The sequence below is a fragment of the Microtus ochrogaster genome, chromosome 18 (assembly GCF_000317375.1).
Source record: "Microtus ochrogaster isolate Prairie Vole_2 chromosome 18, MicOch1.0, whole genome shotgun sequence".
NCBI classification, from domain to species: Eukaryota; Metazoa; Chordata; class Mammalia; order Rodentia; family Cricetidae; genus Microtus; species Microtus ochrogaster.
Window position 1 is genome coordinate 30,720,007 of NC_022020.1, and position 21,659 is coordinate 30,741,665.

At 46.9% G+C, this 21,659-nt stretch overlaps 1 protein-coding gene across 6 annotated transcripts in view; it reads right to left on the reverse strand.

Annotated features, from left to right (window-relative positions):
• Ppp2r2b (protein phosphatase 2 regulatory subunit Bbeta) overlaps nt 1–21,659 on the reverse strand; it is a 399,374-nt gene that overhangs the window by 17,575 nt on the left and 360,140 nt on the right. For all 6 annotated transcript variants that reach the window (XM_026783466.1, XM_026783468.1, XM_013349565.2 and 3 more), the window contains one exon: nt 20,521–20,685. In XM_026783466.1, the coding sequence (XP_026639267.1) occupies nt 20,521–20,685 (165 nt within the window). The remainder of the gene's footprint in view (nt 1–20,520; nt 20,686–21,659) is intronic.

Here is a 21,659-nt window from a genome sequence, read left to right on the forward strand (position 1 = left end):
AGAGAGAGAGAGAGAGAGAGAGAGAGAGAGAGAGAGAGAGAGAGAGAGAGAGGCAAGGTACACCTATAATCCGAGATAGGTTGCTGTGAGTCAGAAGAGGCCAGCCTAAACTACAGAGAGATCCAAGGCAGCCAGGGCTTCATAGCAACATTCCCTTTCAGAAATCAAGAAAGGACTGGTAAAATGGCTCAGTGGGTGATGGCCCTTGCCACCAAGCCTGAGGATCTGAGTTCAGACCTTGGAACCCACGTGGTGAATGGGAGAACTCATTCCTGTAAGTGGCTCTCTGACCCCAACATGTGTCCAGAGCACACATCTCATGTCTTCAATAACAAAACCCAAAGCAGCAAAAATAAAACCCTATTGTTTCAGCTACAAGACTCCAAAATGCACAGCAGCTTTACACAGAGAGAAACGATGAGACAAGGGGAACTGGAAGAGATCAAGAAGCATTTCATGTTAGAAAACACTTCGGGCTCTGCAGGCTTCTGTCCCAATAATTCAACTCTGCCCCAAGAGTGCAAAAGTAGCGTATGTAAGAAGGGAAGAAATGAATGCTAGGACCAGCTCAGGGACACCAAGCTGTCTGTTTCATACCAGGCTACACTACCACCACGCACAGCACATGACCCTAAGTCAACAAATACTGGGGACCCACATGGCACCCAGAGCACAGAGGGTACAGAGATAGCAGCTGGGTTAGATGAGTGAGCAGGAAGAGCCAGGTTCCTGTGCTCCTTCAACAGGGAATGGACCTTCTTAGTTATTGTGACCAGGAGTCTGTGTCAGTCCTCTTTGGAAAGTGTGTTCCTTTTATCCCCCCCCCCCTTTGGCAGACAGAGAACACTGACACTCTACCCTCTAAGATGTTCACATCACATCCCATGAACTTGCACTATGTTGTAGACAAGGGCGGCTGAGACAGTAAACTGACTGAGTTTAAGTTGGGAGAGTGATCTGGGTGTAATGAGCCCACCCTAGGCCTTAGGTCAGAACGCTGGCATTCCTGCAACATTCTTTTAGGGTCTAGCACTCCACTGAGGCCTGTCTGGTCTACTCATCTGCTTCAGAGCCAGGCAGAGAGCGAACAAGATTAATATACACAGACAGGCAGCAGAGACAATGAGGCTGCTTGACCTGAGTGTTTATACCCCAGAGAAATGGCAACTTCCCCTCGGCTCTGTAGATTGCGGCTGGGCAGAAAGAAGGTGGCCCCCACATACTCAGTGTTTATATCTGAGATGTCTACACTTCTCTGGGAGAATCCTCATGTTTTTAATGTTAGTGATCAAATATAAGTCACCCGTGAGTCACACAGGCTCTAGCTTGTGACCCATGATTGACAGGCTATAAAGGCGCTATGGATGTGTATGTCGCACTGTGCACGTTTTCACTTGCTCTTTGTTCGTTTCCCATCTGCCTTTGCTCTCTTCTTTCTTGTACTTGAGATTCAACCTTCAGGGCCTTCATGAACCACCCAAGCACCTGTGCTGTCTCCTTCTCAACTTACTGGTAAACTTGGCTCAACTTCAAACTTGTATAGATTGTGTGTGTGTGTGTGTGTGTGTGTGTGTGTGTGTGTGGCACGGGTGTGCTCTTGTGGGTGGAGGACAGAGGTCAATGTCAGGTCTCTTTCTCTTATCACTCACCACCTTATATATTGAGACAGGGTCTCTCACAGAACCTAGTGCTTACTTATTTGGATACTGGCTCACTGACTGTCCAAAAAGCTCCAAGGATCCCCAGGGCTGGTATTATAGGCGTGTGTCATTGTGACCAGCTTTTTGTGGGGTGCTAGAGATCAGAGTCAGGTCCTCATGTCTGTGCCTCAAACACCGTGTGTCTCAGTCACCTTCTCACCCCTCCTATTGTTTACAGAAGTCTGTATGTGTTTTAGATCCACAAGGAGATTAGGAAGGTTCCAGTTCAGAGAACAGGCTTCATGGAAAGTAAGTATTGGGGATAGCAACAGCACCCGTCAGCTAGCATGGAGGAAGACTCAGTTCTGCTTCATAGCTGAGGAAACAGGATGGAGAGACTGGGCCCCACAGGACCACATGGTCCCTGAGTGCACACATTATAAGGGTTCACTAGCTCCGAGGGTGGAACCTCCTTGTGCAGGGGCCTCAGCTGGAATCTATGATCTAAAGAGAAGGGGAACGAGACCCTGTGCTCGGCTTAGCATGGGCCTGTCAATCTAAAGCCGGCATTTGGGCTAGCATCCGCAGAGAAGTTCATTAACTGTGGGCCCATTTGTCGTCCTTTCGTGAAGAATAGTCGTTTATTAGCTAAGCAGGTCTGGTCCCTTTTTGCGAACTGCCATTCTGGAAGGATATTGATTGAGGGGGCTCTTTGAGCACATTCTCTCCAGCAGGCAGCAGCCATAGGAGGCGGCTCCAGTCCAGACAAGATGATGAGTTGGCAGTGGGGGTCTCGACAGGAGCCTAATGAAGAAATCTGCTAACAGGCAGGCCTGGCTTTACAAGGGCTTGCATTGGTTTTTTACCCCCATTATACTCCTCTCCCTGCAAGGCAAGTGAGGGCCAGAGGCCCACGGGGGTCTCATCCTTGTCTCTGCACAACGGTACTTTCCTAAAGCCAGGGGCGCCAGGGATGCCAGGATCAGGATGGCAGTGTCCTCAAGTCCTTGGAATCCTGCCACACAGCACAGGTTAGAGACTCGGGCTTCTCTGCACCACCCCCTTTCCCCACAGAAAGAGCTCTCTTTGCTCCCTCCTTTTCTGTCTCTGATAATTTGTTCCCAACAGGAAGCTTCTTGCAGCTGTTCCACGAGCAGCCCCAGCCCCCTAGGGAGTCTCTGCCCAGGTGGAGGAGACGGCGCGAGTGAGTGGCCCGTTATTAGGGGTGATCGCTGGGAAGCCGGTTGTCATGGCATCGTGGAGGCTAGGGCTGCACTCTCAAGCTGTCCCTGGTTCCCAGGATTTATACATAATCATTGCTAGGAGAGGCAGACACACGGAGGGGGAAGAGAAGAGCCGCGTCCTACTGACAGCAATCTTTTTGTAGACCAAGGTGAGCAGTTCATGCTGAGCGGGGTGGTCCATCTCATCAGGGAACAAGCGCTGCCAGGACCCTGTGTGGGCTGGTCACAGCCTCACTGTCTTCTCATGGCTCCTCGGGATGCTCGTGTATTCCCAGAGACGATTGTCTACAGAAATACATTGTTACGAATCCACTAACAGATCAGGGTGTGGTATCCAAAGAGTGCCCAGGTGGAGCAGTGACATTGTTACTGGTGAAAAACTCTAGTGCTGTGTTGGAGGAGGCAGGGTGACTGTTCTGTGTCCTGGTCATGTGCTAAACTCTTATGGAGGTGAAATAAGGAGGCTCAGAGTTGCCTACCACTGGTCGTTGAATTGAGGGTTGACTCTACAGCCCACTTCTACCTCCTCTGTGGTCTTGCTTCTCCTCCGCTGGTGATACTGAGAACACACACTTTAAGGCACTCCATATGTGTGTGTGGACTTGTTCCAGAAACATGAACTTGAGCTAATCCAAGTCTTAAACCTTGGGTAAACAGCCAAGCACAATGGTTCATTATCTCTGTGTACTCACTAACCACAGCTAATGAGTGGAGCCATCTCTTTGTGGATTATCATAATGCACCAGGGGTAAATATGGAGAACAGTCACCAAATTCAGTAAGCACCCACTACCCTTCTCCCACGGCTCCAGACACACTGTCATCATAGGTTCTTCCTTCCTTTCCCATTTGTCACTTTTGCTGTTGCTGTGACCAAACGCTTAACCGCTGTGGGGAGGGAGGATTTATTTTAACCACTCCTCAGATAGATAAGCATGTTCAAAAGCACCTTCCCAGACGAATCCAGAGGTGTGTTTCTAGGTCCCGTTGTATTGACAATGAAGGTCATCCTACATTTCTTCCCATCAGTGTGCTTTAACACAGGGAAGACACAATCTATAGCTGTCGCTGGAATTAAAGGCTTTATCCTTCAGTCGGCACTGCTGTTCATATGCTCTCTTCAGTGCACGAGGCGAGTCCTCAGCAAGACCCATGGAAACGGATCCATGTTGTGTTGAGCTGGGCCTGATGCTACATGCTTGCAATTCCGGTACTTGAGAAGCAGAGGCAGGAGGATCAGGAATTAAGGCCAGCGTTGGTTACACAACAAGTTTGAGACTAACCTGGACTCCAAGAGACCTTGTTTCAAAAATTGGGACTAACCAAGCAAACAATAAAACCCATAATGTGTTGATTTTTCAAAAGCCAGACTCTTGTACAAACGCTTACGCTCTCTCTAGCTTTCTTAGGTACCTGTCTTATGCGGCTACATCTCAGGCCCAGTGAGGCAGAGATGGGTTATTTATCATATCACTGTCATTATCATCAGTGTTCACTCATGGGTTTCAGACACTGGGTTGAATTCAGCTTTCAGCTTCTTGTTTTTCTGAGCTTGCTTTTGTGAGCCCCAGTTTTCCCACCTTTATCTCTGGCTTCATGGACTTTTGTGAACAACAACCAAATGCTAATAAATGGTGAGTTTGTTAGGTGCCTGACATCGCCGCATTGAATCCTCATGACGGTCACAGCAGGCCCTAATGCTGACCCCATTTTACACAGGTAGACAGATACTCAGGTTTGGAGAAGTTCAGTAGACGAAACCCAGGTTACCTACTTGGGTTGGTTTTAGCCCAGAACCAACACTAATGACCACTATGATGTACATATATATTTTCTTCATTCTCAATAGAACCAGGTTTCCAAGCCATAGGATTCTCACAAACGTCGATACCTGGCCTTTGAGATTTATTGTGATAAACCTCAGCAGAATACAAGGAAGCCACCTGCCAGCAAACAGTTGTTCAGTGGACTTAAAATTTAAAATTCTTTAAAAGACAAAAGCCTTCTTAGCATCAGGCACTGCCCAGTTGGGTTTTCTCTCTATTCTAGCCTTTCTCCATCTCTTTGTCTCTTGATATACTTTCTGGCCTAGAAACCATTACTTTCTTCTGTGAACAAGGGTGTCAAGATCTGGTTAGGACACAAAAGTCAATGAAGAATACCATAAAATATGTTGACCCATCATCTCTCTGGGGTACTGGGCAGGTATGGAACACCCTAAAAACACCATTAAAGATCAATATTAATAATGGTAAGCATTTGATAAACAAGCATTCATTTTGATGTTGATTTTTCTATAAAGAAGTAAAAATGTTGAGGAACAGGACAATTTGACTCCCCAAAGGGTAGCTAGCTGCTAGACCCTCCTCTGGTGTCCTGGTTGCTTTGAGCAAAAGATTGCCAACCAATCACATAGATGAATGCTTTTTATATTCGAATGCCTTGAGGCATTCAAACAATAACAATATTCAACAATAAGAGCTGCTTGCTCCAGCTCCTGAAGGAGCATCCCTGCCTTGGACTGTTTCAAATGGTTTGTGGTAAACTTGCTGCTTCCATAAGCGAACTGTAGGTGATCTTGCAACTATTTCTATGGAGGTCGAGGGAAAACTCTCCCCCTGTTCACCTAGCGGGTGGACTGCTGTGCTTGGGATACAAGGACAAGGCTGTGATTGGGGCAAACACATTCATTTGGATGAAAGGTCTGTTTTGATTGGTACAAACTTTCTCTCTATTGAAGTGGAATTTTTAGACTATTTAATGAGCGAAAGAGATGGGAGATAACATCCAGGACTGCTTATCATCGTAATGCTTTTCTTAAGTGGTCCTCTCCTCCCTTCCCCCTTCTTTTCTCTCTTTTCTTTTTCTCTCTGCCTCTTCTTTTTTTTTCTGTACTGGGGAGTAAACATAGGTCTTGGTGCACACCAGGAAAGTGATCTACTACTGAGAGACTGTCTCATTCTCTGCAAGTGTTCCCCTTCCTTTCCTTCCTTCCTTCCTTCCTTCCTTCCTTCCTTCCTTCCTTCCTTCCTTCCTTCCTTCCTCTTCCTGTAGAACAGGCTGTACTGGAATTACAAAGAAAGAAGTGGTAGCTGGGCCACTAACAGCTGGTGGCCAATAGGCCAGCCAAGAGAATCTTACTACGTGGGTGGCTATCTGACAGCTAAAGGGTAGGAGAGCCACGGAGAGCACCAGAGCTGTAGAAGGACCACATGGCCTTGACTCTATGGGGTCTTGACCGAAGGCCAGGAGAGCTGCAGCACAGCAATGGCTGACAGTGGCAGTGCTGACAGCAGCCGCAGGGGCTACAATGATAACAGTTACAGTTAGAAGCAGCAGCGGGGTTATTAAGGGTCAAGGTCCAAGAACAGCAACATTGGCTGCTGTCAGGGTGAAGGAATCTTGACTTCCAAGGCATGCACAAGAGTGCTGACATGTGTTACCATAGGACTAAAGGTCTTGGGACCTATGGCCTGCATGAGAATTGTAACACCAAAGCGTGTCCCCTGCTGCTGCTTTTGCCTGCTTGTCACTGATGTCAAACTCACAGGGATGCGAAACCTTCAAGACCAGCAATGAAGAGCTTCTGCCCTCAGTACAACTTCCTATTAGAGCAGGAGGAGCCCAGCCAGTAACAGTACCACCCTTTACGTTATCTCTTTCTCTCTCTTTCTCCCTCCCTACCTATCCATCTATCTATCTATCTATCTATCTATCTATCTATCTATCTATCTATCTATCTATCAAATAATAATTTTGTATAAGACTCTATTATAGAGCTATGGGATAACTTGGGGGTAGAGATGTTTGCCACAGAACTTGAGTTCCTGGAACATAAAATGTGGGAGGGGAAAACCCACTTCCAAAAGTTGACGCTGACCTCCTATTATGTGACACTAATGCATGTGTACGCACACATGCATGGATGCACACACATGCAGAATAAATTAAAATGTGGAAACATTAGGGTCTATTACATAGGTTATTAAAAATTTCAAGAAAGCTTATAGGAAAAAAGTTTAAAATTGAGATATTTCTGAGTTTGGGCTTGTTTGGTTTTCTTAGGAATTGAGAAATCTTGCATGCAACGCCCCCCATGACATCCTTTGCTTAAGAATCAGCACTACTGGGCCGGGTGGTGGTGGTGCACGCCTTTAATCCCAGCACTTGGGAGGCAGAGGCAGGCAGATCTCTGTGAGTTTGAGTCCAGCCTGGTTTACAAGAGCTAGTTCCAGGACAGGTTCCAAAGCCACAGAGAAACCTTGTCTCAAAACCTCCCCCCCCCCAAAAAAAAACCCCACAAAAACTTACAAAAAACCAAAAAAACCCTAAAATAATCAGCACTATTCTAATAACATATTTTTACACCCATAGATCAATGGATCACTGACCCTCAGCAGAGAAGCTTTTTGTAGTAGATGCCCCACAAATGGGCTCTGCAGAAAAGGAGACCTCTGAGTGCTCAGCCTCGAATGGGATGTTTTCCTCCAAGCCCTCCCCTTAGGACTTAGGAATCTCTATGCAGAAGAGGGGGAGGAGAGACTCTCAGGCTAGAGGGACTGGTGTTTTGCAGAATCTACAAAGCAGATGCACTTATGAACCCATACAGACTGTGACCATATACACAAGACCTGCAGAAGCTCAAGCCAGACAAAGTCCCATTACAGAGGGGGGAAAGCAGTGTGACGACCCATCCATAGTTGAGAAGCTATTTACAAGGGATATGTACCTGGAGAAAAGAAAACCAGTTTTCTCCAATGGAGTAACACTGGGTATCAACCACACTCCAGGGCAGGCTGCATGCTCACGAGCAGCTGGCCAACACAAATTGGACTGCATAGTTTTTAGTGGCTTTTTAAAAAACCTTCTTTTTTTCCTTCCTTCCTTCCTTCCTTCCTTCCTTCCTTCCTTCCTTCCTTCCTTCCTCCCTCCCTCCCTCCCTCCTTCTTTACCTCCTTCCCTCCCTGCATTCCTTCTTTCCTCCCTTCTTTTCTTTTTTCTTTTTTTTTAAATCAAGAGAAATAATGTAAAATTGAGTGGTCATGAGGTCAGGGTGGGGGTCTCGGTGGAGAAGGGGGATGGGAAAGAATACAATAAAACATGTATGAAATTCTTGAATAAAAAAGTCATCATTATTATGTTATGAAACACATGCCATTTGATCTCACATTTGATCTCACATCATTCATTCGTACACCCAACCAGCATTAGTGTCCGTGTTATGCTAGGTTCTGTCTCGGGTCCTCTACCAGGAAGGACTTCCTGAGGACAACAAGGATGCATTTGACTAACACCAGTTCATAATTCTGTGGTCCGACAGTGACAGGAACATGGGAGGTTCTTAACAGAGACTGACAGTGTTTGGGAACACATGGGATCATTTGGGGATAAAGGCATGCAACATCACTTTTTGGTCCAGTTATTTCACACTATCTTCAGAGTAACCCTTGTGTGTGTGTGTGTGTGTGTGTGTGTGTGTGTGTGTGTGTGTGTGGTGTCATGCTGGGGATGGGTTTCAGGGTGAGGCAAGAACTCTACTATAGAGGTCACATGTGCAGTCATTCAGCTTGTACAGTTTGCAGTTAGCATCTGCTGTCCTTGACATTGGGAATCCAAATTTCAAGTTCAGCTTAAAATAAGCTTTATGTTCAAAACACTTCATAATTTCCTGTTCTGCACTAGCATAAGCCTTCTATCCTGCCACGTACAGCCCAATATCGTGTTAATATTTGTTTTGATTCCCATGTTTTTCTCCCCTAAGCTTAATGATCCCATTTCCCCCCCTCACATGTAACTTTTCAATTGACAACTTTGTCTCAATGCAGGGATTTTCAAAAGCCATTACAATTTCAGGACATACTGGCTGACCCTAGGGTTAAGAATGCCCACACAGAAGTTAATTCCTATTGAAACGCTTATACTGAGGTTAAAGATAGAAAAGAGAGTATCATTATGAGCTTTATGGGGTGAGCACTGGCTGCCCGCTGCTGCCTCTGGTCTGTGCTTGGGGATGATGGGAAGCAAGCAATTCAACAGAGAAAGGACTTGCAAGATAGCCGGAAAGCTATTTGAGTGGATGGCGACACTCACGATTCAGTCACTGATGCCACCTGCTAAGCTGTCAAAATAGAATTATGTGAACCACATGGGGGCTCGAATTAGCCAATATATTTAACACAGGTCAATTACACACATAAGAGATCCCTGCTTCTCTTCTTCACCTTTCAGTACACACAAGTACTAAGGGTGAAGACATACATCATTTAAAGTAAGAAATAAACCGGATCACTGTTAATGCTCTGAGTAGCCTTCCCTGGATTTGAATTCCTCAGCTACCAGAGCAAACACACACACACACACACACACACACACACACACACACACACACACACACACACTAACCCAAACCAAACTAAGACAAGACAAAGACATCCAGCCAGGCACATCCATGCCTGTAACCCTAGCGCTTGGGAGATCAAGGCAGGACTGTCTGGGCTAAACAAAGGCTATGACCTTTAGGAGTTTTCAAAAGATGGACTATGGATATTTTCCTTTGTTTAGAATGTTGGTTACAAGTTGTTATGGATAATGGTCAGGAGAAAAGCTAAACAAAGGCTAGTAGATACAGAGTTCTTGTTCTTTAAAAAAAAGGGAGGGGGTGCCGTGGGACAATGGTCTGTACCCTGTCAATTGTATTTTAATAAAACATATGCTTTGAGGAGTGAAAAAAAAAAGATTGGTTAAGATAAAAGCTGAGGCAGGGCTTCCAATGTTTCCTAGCAAAATGTGTCAATGCAAACATTTTATGAGATTTTTTTTTTTTTTTTTTTTTTTTTTTTTTTTGCGAATCTTAGTGCTCACAGAATTTATGACCCCCCTCCAGTTTCTCTCCTCTCTAATCTTTGCAAACCTACCAGTGAGCCCCTTTATTTAGACCAGTGCTCAGACTGGAACACTGGGGAACATTTTTTGTTTGTTTGTGTGTGTGTGTGTGTGTGTATGTGCACTTTCTTGCGTATGAGCCAGGGATCAACCTTGAGCCACGTTTCTCAGGAACCATCCATCTCATATTTTTGAGTCAGGATCCCTCATTGGCTGTAACTTGCCACATAGGGCAGTCTTGCTGGCTGGTGACCCACCAGGATTATTCACAATCATGTCTGGCTCTTTTGCATGGGTTCTGGAGACTGAACTCAGGTCTCCATGCTTTCACACTTGCAAACCCTTTCCTGACTGAGCCATCTCCTTAGTCTCTTTAGCCTTGGCTCTCTTTCTGCTTACAAACAGACCGACTAGTTCATACACCAGGCTGCTTCAAACTGTTTGGTTTGACATCCCAAGAACTTTCTTGCTCTTTTTGTAATCACTATTTTTTTCTGATGCTTCATTCTTAAATGGTCCCTGAAACCTTCCTAGATGTCCCTTCCCCTATTATAATAACAAAGTGACTGGTGTTTGATTTTTTTCTCTGTGAGAAGATGCTGCATGGACCACAAGCTCTATCTTTAGTGCTTGGCAACAGTAAATGGTCACTGGGTACACGAGTCACAGATGATCACAGCTTCACAGACTCCTCCCCTACCTTGCATTTTCCCAGCTTGAGAAAGCACATTGTAGCTTTTGAAATTATGACCTGTTTACCATCATTTTTCCTATGTTCAGTGTTTAGGAATCTATTTTAACCGTAATAAAAGTTAGACATGATAAAGGGGCCCTTTTCCTCGGTCTCTTTCTGTCCCCTCCATTCTTCTCCCCTCTCCCCCTCTGCAGGAGATTGCAAACAGGGACTCCCACTTGCTAAGAGCGTATGCTATCAGTAACCTAAACCCCAGCTGCTAGAAATGCAGTCTTAAAGTTAGAAACGAACCAACCAGTCAACTTCTTCTTTATGCGAGCCTTCCCCGCTCTTCAAAGGGAAGCGCCAGATGCAAACCATCATATTGCATGATTACAGCCATTTGCCTCTTTAGGGGATTTGTTCAGCCCTGTGCTATGTGCCGAGGGAGTCGTAAACAGTGTCTAGTCAAAGGGGAGGTTTGACTTGGTGAGAAGAGGCAAAGCAGATCAGTGAGTACTCGGCATTTAGTGTTCAGAGAGGGCATTTCAACTGGCTCGGGAGTCCAGAAAGTCTTTTTGGTAAAATATGCCTTAGCTGGAAGTTGAGGGATATGGTGGGAAGAAAGTCGGCTGCTAGGGTATCTATCCCCTAACCCCTGCAGTCCTCCTATGACAGCAAGTAAGACCAGAGAGGGTTATGGTTGCTAATTAGCTGATCTTAAAATGAGGTCATTCCACTTCATCTGGGTGGCTCTCATAAAAAAACAAGTGTCCTTAAAAGAAAAGGACGGGGCAGAAAAGGAGGCAGTTCTCACTTCCCTGTTTCTGGATTCTCAAGGCCTGGGAAGGGAGGCAGTGTCTGAAAGCTGAAAAACTCAAGGAAGTCAATTCTTTCCAGAATGCCCATTGGGAAGACAGCCAAATTTTAGCCAGCAACAGCCATGTTCCACGTCTGGACTCCAGAATGTCAAGAAGACAGCCACGAGAGGGTTAAAGCCATTGGGGCTTTGTTACAGCGGCTCAGAGAAGCACTGGGTTTCCTGACTGGCCTTTGAAAGGAAGGAATGGACGGGCTACCTTAGGACCCTGCCAGCATCAGGCCAGGGACCCTCCCCAGAGACCATAACTGCCAGGTAGTCCCTCTAACTCTGGTTTCCTTGAACTCCACTACGAGTGCTCGCTTGTGCCTATGACTAGTTTGTTGGTAATGGCCCATCGCAGACAACAATGACAGGTAAACTGGCCCAGAGGTATTCTGAGGGCCAAAGCCACTTATGACCCCACAGGTGGCCCTCCCCATCTTACATGTCTTGGTGTGGAGTAGGTGAAAAAGGCTGTAGCCATGTGCAGGTGATGATTTCAACCTCTAGTGCTTTCTCATCCAAGACCTTGAGCAGAGAAGAGGGCAGGACCTGGGACAGTGTCAATTGTTAATGAATGACACTCGCTTCAAAATTAATAAGCTTTCTAGTCCTTAGGAAAATCCACTCCACTGCAGTCTTCAGGATGACTAATTGACAGAACTGGTAAATTAATCAAAAATGGAAATGAAGATGGAAGAAGGGGGATGGGATTCTATTTTTACCTGGATGTGGGGCTTGTCTGCTCTGTGGTTAATTGCTGTTAAGCTTGAATGGGGTAGGCGTGTGTGTGTGTGTGTGTGTGTGTGTACTCTGCCTCATGTATCAAGGCTGTTTGGCTTTCCTCCAGGTGTGGTGTGTGTCTCTGTGTGTTTGCAATCCTGTCATCAGGAAAAAAGCCATTCTAATAAAGGGCTTTGTTTCTCTAACCTAACCAAGCTCGCCCACAGTAAACAGTGTTAATTATGCCCCAGATCGATACTGAACCCCCTTGGAGGCTTTAGGATGAATCGCAGCTGCGGTTATAGTTGATGCCTTTGGACACATTCCATTAGGAGCCTGGGGAAGGAGACACAGGTTTATTAGGGGATCTAGTGGCTTACAGAACCTGGGCTTGGCAATTAAGTTTGTAGATAAGGGATGAGACTGGATTTCACATCCTGTGCAGAAGCTGACTTAACAGTGCAGCAGAAAATATTTAGGCTAGGACACTGGGCTGATGTGTGTAGTATAAATTTCAGACCCATGAAATTATCTTTCTGGATACTGAAAAACAATCGTGCATTTTCCCATGCTAAATATGCAAAATAGTAGTGACTTCTCTGGGAAGACTCTGAAACAAATTGCTCATCCTTCTGCATGCCTTCCACCTTTGGAGGGAAATGAAACTGCTATTTTGGGTTAAGCATCAAGCTAGGCTGTTTTCTTAATGAGGCTATTCACTAAAACCTTTCAGTATTTAAGACCTGCGGTACTATCACCTTTACTTCCTCAACATAAAAAGGCCTGGTGGTCCCTAATCATGGTCTATTCCAGACATATTTACATGCCCTTCAGGATTGAAGGCTGAGTAGAAAGTCTGCCTTCATGGCATTGAAGGAAGGAATTCCTATGGCCTTGATTTGGGCTATTCTTGCCCTTGTAGAAGGGCCCACTGGGTGGTAAAGGACCACAGATCTCAGGCCTGCTAGTGGAGCCATTTAAGGGGACTGAGGCTTCCAGGTGCTTGGGCTCCTTCCTTGGGACCCTCCATGACTATTTGGTTCTAAGTACAAGTCAATCTCTCCCAACAGGGTGGGATGGCCGGAGGCAGGCAGGATGGAGGCAAGCCTGCCAGAACCACTGGGGAGCAGAGGTTCAGTTGAAGAACTGACCCCATATTTGTGGGTGATGTGGCGTCACATGATTGAGTTCGCTCAACAGAAGCACACTACAACTTGCCAGGCAGGACATTCCTCCTTAACTTAACAGTGAAATGCTGCCACAGGACTAAGTCTCACGTTCATTTTACCCAGTCTATCTTCATTGGCTTCACAGAAGCATTCGGCAACATTGGTCCTAGCACCTTTCTGAGCTTTGCTTATGCACCTTGGCTTCCTCCTACCCCCAGAAACTCATCTCCTACCTTCTCCACACCCCGTTGTTCAGTGCTGATTGACATCCACTGGCCTTGTCCTGGGCCTCCACTCTTCTCTACCCATACTGTGTCCCTTTAGTAGAACCATTCTGTCCCACCTTATGAAACACCACAAGATGCTTATGACCCCTCAACTTCATCCTTGTAGTGTAACGTCTTCCTGAGCTTCTAGATCAATGTAACTAAGACCAACAGACTTCTCTAATTGGATGGCTCCTAGGCACCTATATCTGTAGACAGTTAAAGAGGTAGTCTTAGTCTTTCTACAGCAAGCCACTTCCCTCTCTGGCCTCCTCGCTTTGGTATCTTTCCACTGTACCATCAGCCAAAAGCAACACATGACTTCACATTTCCCTCTTACACCTGCTTCCCTATTTCAAATCTCGCGGCAAGTCCTCGTAGCCTGACATTCCGAGAGGACCACACCTATATCCACTCTTCGGTAGTGGCTATCATTTCTTCTGAGACAATGGAAGGAGTCTCCTGATCAGTTTCCTTGCTCTTAGGCTGACTGCCTCATTTTCAAGAAGTCTTTTAAGGGCATAAACACACTCCAACGTAGCTGTGTTCTGACCGTGTGTGTGTGGTATTCATCTGAACGGGGGCATGTGCTTATCTACGCATGCATGTGAAGCCAGAGGTTAATGATGGGTGTCTTCCTCAAACACTCTTCACTTATATATAGGGGCAGGATCTCTCAGTGAACCTGGAGTTCACGGAGTCAACCAGTCTAGCTGTCTAGCATGCTCCAGTTTCTCTGTCTCTGCCTTCTGAGGTTTGAGGCTACAGGCAGGGCGCCATGCTCACCAAACATGTACATGGTATTAGGGATCTGAGGTCCAGTTTTCATGCCTGGGTCACACAAGCACTTTACCCAGGGAGCTAGCTCCACACCCCACCCAAGTCTTTCTTCATGCTAAAAACGAACTATTATGTGCTTTTGTTGTTTCAACATAAAAGACATTGGGTAAGATGTCAGTAGGTGATATAATCTTAGGGGACACTGCCATTGACCCAAATGACTTTATGCAGCACTAGACTGTGTTCATTTCCTGCTAATGGCTCCTTATCTCACTTGGAATGAAATCCATGGATTTTTCCCAGGCTGCACAAATGGGGTGGGATGGACGGAGGCAGGGGCAGAATGGAGGCAAGCCTGCTAGAACCACAGGGGAGCAGAGGTTCAGTTGAAGGATCAACCCCATATTTGTGGGTGATGTGGCATCACATGATTGAGTTCGCTCAACAAAGCACACTACAACATGCCAGGCAGGACACTCCTCCTTTACTTAACAGTGAAACGCCCACTTTTTGGCCTTTCCTTCTACACTCCTCTCTGCAGATTCAACCCCATCCTCTGGCCCTTGGTCTGCTCTTCAAACACAGATGCTCCTGAGCTAGGCCTAATCTGGATCCTTCTAATACTTCTGCTGTAGTTCAGAGGCTCACACTACCCCATGGAGGTAGCTCTAACCCAGCTACTCTCTGACCCTGCATTATTTCCTATTGCTTGCACCACTGTCTGAAAATGCATTGCATGTGTATATTTTGAATGTACTTGTTCCTTTGTCCCATGGGATGTCACCTACTGGATGGCAAAAGCCAGAAGATGTTTGATATGTCATAGTTGAATCATTGGTTCCTGGTGCTCTGGTGAATTAGAGGAGACACATGGACTGAATTCAAAGCACACAGCCTAGAACAGCCAGTTCAGCTCTTGACCCATGGATCCCTGTAGCAGGAAGCTGATGCTTTTCCCAGGTGGTCAGGGTAGAAAGAGAACCAAGTCATGGGGCTCTCACATCCCCTACACAGTATGAGCACACAGCATGGCTCTTATCAAGAGCAATGGGGAAATCGACAAGGCCAGAACAATAAGAAGCCAGTGAACTGCACAGACCTGAATTAACCCACAGCTAACATTTGTTTTCTACTCTCTATAATTATCTCACTTTCTCTTCTGATTGAGTAGTGATGCTGGGTACCTCACAGGGTGGGCACGAGGATGGAATGGGCTCACACTTGTGTATTTGGCTTGCTTCCTGGACATTGTGAAATGACACAGAAATCAGCTGTGGTTATGGTTGATGCCATTACTACTTCTTCATTATCATTACCTATCCTCCTGGTTTCCCTCTTAAAACAAGACACACATGGTAGGGAAGAGAGGGGGAGGGAATAGAGAGAGAGAAAAGGAGAGAGAGAGAGAACAAACATCTTCATCACGCACCATGCTATGTGTCAGACACTGTTCTGAGGTCATGGGTGTTACTGTATTTAACCCTCCAAGCATCTACAAGGCAAGTACAACCAACCACTAGTCATTATTATTATTATTATTATTATTATTATTATTATTATTATTATTATTATTTTTGGATTTTTCGAGACCAGGCTGGCCTCGAACTCACAGAGATCCGCCTGCCTCTGCCTCCCAAGTGCTGGGATTAAAGGCGTGCGCCACCACCGCCAGGCCACTAGTCATTATTTTGCAGGTGAGGAAACTGAGGTAGGGAGAGGCAATCAGCTCAATTTTGCCATTGTGTCATAGGCTGATAGTGGTCACCTTGTCTTCATTGTACTCCTTACCTAGGCTCAGGGTTTACTCACTGCTGTCTGGAAGGAAAAAGACCCAAACTGTCCTGGGCCATGTGTGGAGGGAACACCAGTCTGGACTCCATGCCACCTGGCAGACCTCCTGTGTCTCTGATGGACACTTTGGGGTATAGGGAGTGTGGTTTATTCCTGCAGACCCCACAGTGGAGTTAGGGCACTCTGGGTGCTCCCCCTTTACTTCATGGACTCTCTCTAAATTATACAAGTACAGCTCCAACCGAGGGTCAATCTAGAAAACAGGCCCACATTCCATGCCACCCAGCCTCCCTCCCTGCAGCTAGTCTTTCATGGTCTCTGTGCAGTCACACGCACACTGCTACATTGTAGCTTTGCAGCCCTCTGAGTTGATCTCAGGCAACTCTGCTGTTCTTGTCTTCAAGTGTGTCCACCGGATGCCAGAAAGTCAATTCTCTCCATGGTTTCAATGTATCCCAGTCCCAGTTGTGGGTTTCCCTGACTCTTTTTTTTCTTTTTAATTAGTATGCAAATTTATATTCATTTTTGATAAATGGTAAAACTATGTGTATAACAAAGACTTGTTTTAAAACAAAATTCTTAATGATTTTCTAGCAACATTTCTGCTTTTCTTTCTTTATGCTGTTAGTACAGTTTGACTTACGAAGGGCTAAGCTCAAATTCTACTTATTGCTACTTAAGGATGACTTTTGAGGAAAAAGGCTTCTTAGCTCAGATCCTCTGAAAACAAATTAAAATCCTCCTTAGAGGAAAACTGCTTCAGGACCATGGAAAGTTCCCAGCCTGCCTTCTCCCAAAAGCAAGGACCAGGAAGCCTTTCAATATACATTTCTTGTGGTCCTGATGTTGTGGTCCTCCATCTCTGCACTCCTTTTAAAAAAGGGCCGCACTCCCTGCGCTTACTGTGTGTGAAGTCTGGGTAAGCCTGATGTCCACTATCTTTTCCTGCCCTTACTGCCTGGAGGGAAAGCAATGGCTTGCAGGAAGGGACACTTGCAGGACAGCTAGACTCGAGTGCACGGTGTGGCAGAAGCCACAGGAGACCCTGCCACCCAGGTAGAAGGAAGGAGAGAACTGACTCCTGAAAGTCCACTGACTTTCATCTGAGCTTACATGAACAGAATAAATATTGATGTGGTACCTGCATGCCCTCGTTCACACACTAATCAAATTTAAAAATTGAGCAAAGGATTGAGAGACAGCAACATTTTGTTGTCCATCAGTCAGGGGAACTTTGTTAAAGCATCCTTGTTAAGTGCATAAGCCTTCTCTCCCAGGTCTATGTGCCGCCGACCTGTCTCTTTCCCACAAGCACTCAATCTGGCTCCATGGCAGTTGTAAGATAATTGAGGGTCATGGTGGAAGGGTGTTCCAGACAGGGGAAGAACTTATGCAAAAACCCCAAGGCAGGAAGGGGCTAAAAATGTTGGTGGTATAGGAAGTGGGCCAGTGTAGTCAGATTCCCTGGAGCCTAGAGGGTGGAGTTGGGGGGCAGAAGATGATCCCTGTGGGGCAGAACGGGAGCTTGGATTTGAACTCTTGGTCTTTAGGCTGGCTTCTATATCACCTGGCTAGTCTCTTCCCCCACTGCCCAGTACATGTGTGTAGAAAGAGAGAAGCCTGGCCCAGCCCAGCAGAACAGAGCGTCGCTGTCTTCAGCACCCTTTGTTTCAGACATCTTAGATTACAAACGGGAACACCTCACTGCCGCCAGGAGCAATAGGAAAAAAAAATCAGAAAATAGAGAGGGAGAGGACAAATCATCTCTTCCAACCCCTGCTGAGCATGCAGAGTGAGGGACATATGGAAATTAATATATTCGGCTCTGATAACACGGTTTTCCTCGACGTTTTGATTAAACGCCGACGGTTATTAAATACCCTCCTCCTCCGTGCTCAGCTCCGAAAGCCAGTGCTGCTTTTCATTTTGAACTCTGATGGAACTGTCGCGCGCTGCTCACACACCTCAGCTGAGCCTCAGCGTGCTGCAGGCTGGCATCAGAGGGGAGTGGAGAAAATCGATATGAGATGTCAGGCGGGAGGTCAGAACGCGGGCCTCCCCCGTTGGCAGGCTCTGGGGCCGGTGGCTTTGGAACAAAGGGAGGTGTGCCCCGAAGAAGGTCAGCTTTTTGGCCCAGTCAGGGAAATGAATCTATTTCTTCTTAATTAGATTACCAGGCTGGTGCCTTGCAACGAAGAGCTGGGCCAGGCTGGGGTGGGCAATGGGCAGCTTTGATGAAGGCTTGGAATATACCCACTAGCTCCTGGGTCTCCCTAGGGACTGTGCTCAGGACTTTGATCTTGTAGGGGTGGCTGGAGGGAGGAGCAGACTCTGGGGGCTCCTGGGCAGGTATCCTGAGAGACTTCCTGCTTCTGTGTACAGGATGGTCCTTTCCTATACTCCTCCTACTCCTTGGTCTTTATATTTCAGCTCAGCGACCATTGCCTTGTAAGGTCCCCATGATGCTAGCTGTCAGTGCAATGCTTCATGCCACTTGGGAAACTGGCGATGCTCTAGGTGTTCGTGATCCTCTAACAGAGGCAGGTGTCTTTACCCTTCCATGTGCTTCGTTTTCTCTGTCAACTTGACTGGTCACAGGTGCTCAGCTGCTTGGTCTGACATTCTGGTGTTTCTGCTAGGGTGTTTTGGGATAAGTTTAACATTTAAATCAATAGACTGAATAAATATTAATGTGGAGGAGCCTCATCCAATAAGGTGAAGGCTTGTTCGAAAGAAAGAATTGGTCCTCTTGTGAGTGGCAGAGCCTCTCTCCACCTGACTGGTTTGGGGTTGCGGTGATTGCCCATTGCAGTCGAATTGAGACTCTTGGCTCATCAGCCTGGTGGCACGTGGGTAAGACCGTCCCCTCTCCCAGAAATTTAGCTTGCTGGCTGCAGATCTCAGGATTCAGTCTTCATATGTGAGCCAGTTTCTAATAATAAATCTCTTTATGCACGCCACCTGCCATTCCCCCTGCTCTGTTAGACCTTGGCTAATACAGTGAGCTCCAAGAGACAGAGAAGTACTGCTTTTGCCCACCCTAGAGTCTTCAGAGTTGGATGTAGTGCCTAGCATATGGTATGTACTTGGTGAATCTGAATAGTGAGTAATGGGGCCTCCTGTATCTGGTAAAAGGGTAGGGGTTCTAAGTACCTTACAGCGACAGGCCTGGGGGCGGGGTTCAGAGGAGGATGGGAGCCATTCTGGATGCTGTCTTGTTGCTCTCTTGTCACGATCAGAAGATGCCAGCACTATCTTATTCAGGTAACAGTGTGGATCTCTGCCCACATGCCCTGTGGGGGATGTGGGGCTCAGGAAGATTACCCGAGGTCACATGGGTACCAAGTGCCAGAGTTCAGCTCTCCTCCCCAAGTACTGTTGTAAACCATTCTCATCTAAAAACCTTCGAAAGCCTTGTCCATTCTGCAGCTTGAGTGCTGGGCTCAGCCGGCCAGTCAGTCCACAGTCTGTTCTTCCGCATTCAGGACTCACGTGGGCCTGCCTGACTTTAAAGCCCAGGCTGGTCACTGCCACACTGGCTGTGATGGCATCACAGCTTCCCCGCCCCCCTGTCTCAGGAATATCTGTGGGTCAGGGTCCCTCCCACCTTGTTCCATATTCACTTACCAGAGAGAACCTGTCCCTCCCAGGTAGCTCAGGTTACCCCACACTCAGCAGGTCCCAAACAGAACACAAATGCTTCATGCCTAATAAGACTTCTGGAAGCCCCCAGCCCATACACAATTCATGTCAATCCTTGGGTGTGTCTTCCTCCCCCTTTCCCCTAACCCTGCATTTACTCCTACCTCTTCCTTTCCTGCTGCTACCATACCATGGTTCTCAACCTTTGGGTCACAACTCCTTTGGGGGGCAGGGTCACATATCAGATATTCTGCATATCAGTTATTTATATTATGATTCATAACAGTAGCAAAATTACAGTTTTAAAGTAGCAGTGAAAGTAATTTTGTGGTTGGGGGGTCAGCACAACATAAGGAACCGTGTTAAAGAGTCGCAGCACTAGGAAGTTTGAGAACTTTTCCTCATCTCCTTTGTATCTTCACTACCCACCCCTCATAGTCCGCAAATCTGGGTAACTCTGCTGTTGAGACCGATCTGGAATTCTCTGCTGCTGACCACGACACCCCATTTCCTTGTCACCGCCCCCCTTTAACAGTCTCTTCCCTGTTTCCCCAGGGCCGTTCTTCCTCCCCATAGCAGTGAATGACCTCCACAGAGAATTCAGATCAGATCCCGCTGCTCAGCCCTTGCCGGCAGGGTTCTCTCTGCATCTGTGTGCTTTCAACTTGAACATGGGGCTTCCCCTTCTCAGGAACAATAAATGTGGGGCTGACTCCCCAGTCAGCCCAACACTTGCGATTTCTTTAGTCCCAGTGTTAAATGAGACGGAACCCTTCCAGGGCCCCCCTCCTCCCACATGTCAGAGGCCAGGACACCTCTTCCCCCAGGGTCCTTGTGCTGGGTACTCACACTTGGTGTGCCTGTCACACAGGGCGGAGGCCCGCATGTCGCACAGCCGGATTGTCCCCTTGCTGCTGCTGTATACAAAGGTGTTGCAGTGATGGGGGTGGAACTCGGCTGCCGTGATCACCTCTGTGAGCTCCTCCATGTTGGCTGGCTTGATGTCCACGATATCTGGCACAGACGAGTAAAGGAAGGACAGGGAGAAGCGGGGAGAGCCTGGGGCATGAGCGGCCCTTGCTGTGAGCGCTATGGGAGCATTTACGGCCAACAGGGGCATCTCACTGGGAGGCCATTAGCAGAAAAGCAGGCAGCAGTCATTTCTGGCAGCTGAGGCTCAGGGACTTTAAGGGATGGAAGCTATCCCGTAGTCAGTGGTAGCATTAGAACTTAGGTCTAAGCTGGGTGTGGTGGCCCATGACTCTAATTGCTGAACTCAGGAAGCTGCAGCAGGAGGATTGCTGCGAGTTCCAGTCTAGCCTGGACCACACTGAGAAACCCTGTCTCAATGAACTCAAGTTTCCTGACTCTTCAATTCTATTTCATCTTCTGTGATGTCTAGAGGATGAACTCACACTTGGCCGGGAGATCACTTGAGAGTGTCTCCCACCCTAGAGCAGTAGCCAAAAATCCAGCCAGACCCGCTATAGCCAAACTATTGATTTTGAACTCTTCCTGGGATCTCTGGGCTGGTAGATGATACCTGCAACAGGCTGCAAATCCTCTTCCGTGAACTATCCATAGAGCAGGTGCCACTCGGGGAAGGGTCATTAAAACGTCTCTCAGGATGCATAGCCTGGACTTTGTCTCATTTAATCCTTACAACAATATGACAAAGAGCACTTTTACACCAATTTTTCAGGGCTGGGAGTGGAGGCTGTGTGAGCATTCAAGAGGTTTCCACAAGAGACGTGGTTAATGGACTGGGGAGAGAGACACTCAGCAGGTGAAGGTGCTTGCTGCTAAGCCTGCTTGAGCTGAGTTTGATCTCTGAGACCCATGGATAGGAGGAGACAATTAACTTCCACAAAGTGTATTCTGACTTCCACAGGCAGGCAGAGGAACATGTTCACTACTCACCTGTACACACACTTTATCTATCTATCTATCTATCTATCTATCTATCTATCTATCTATCTATCTATCTA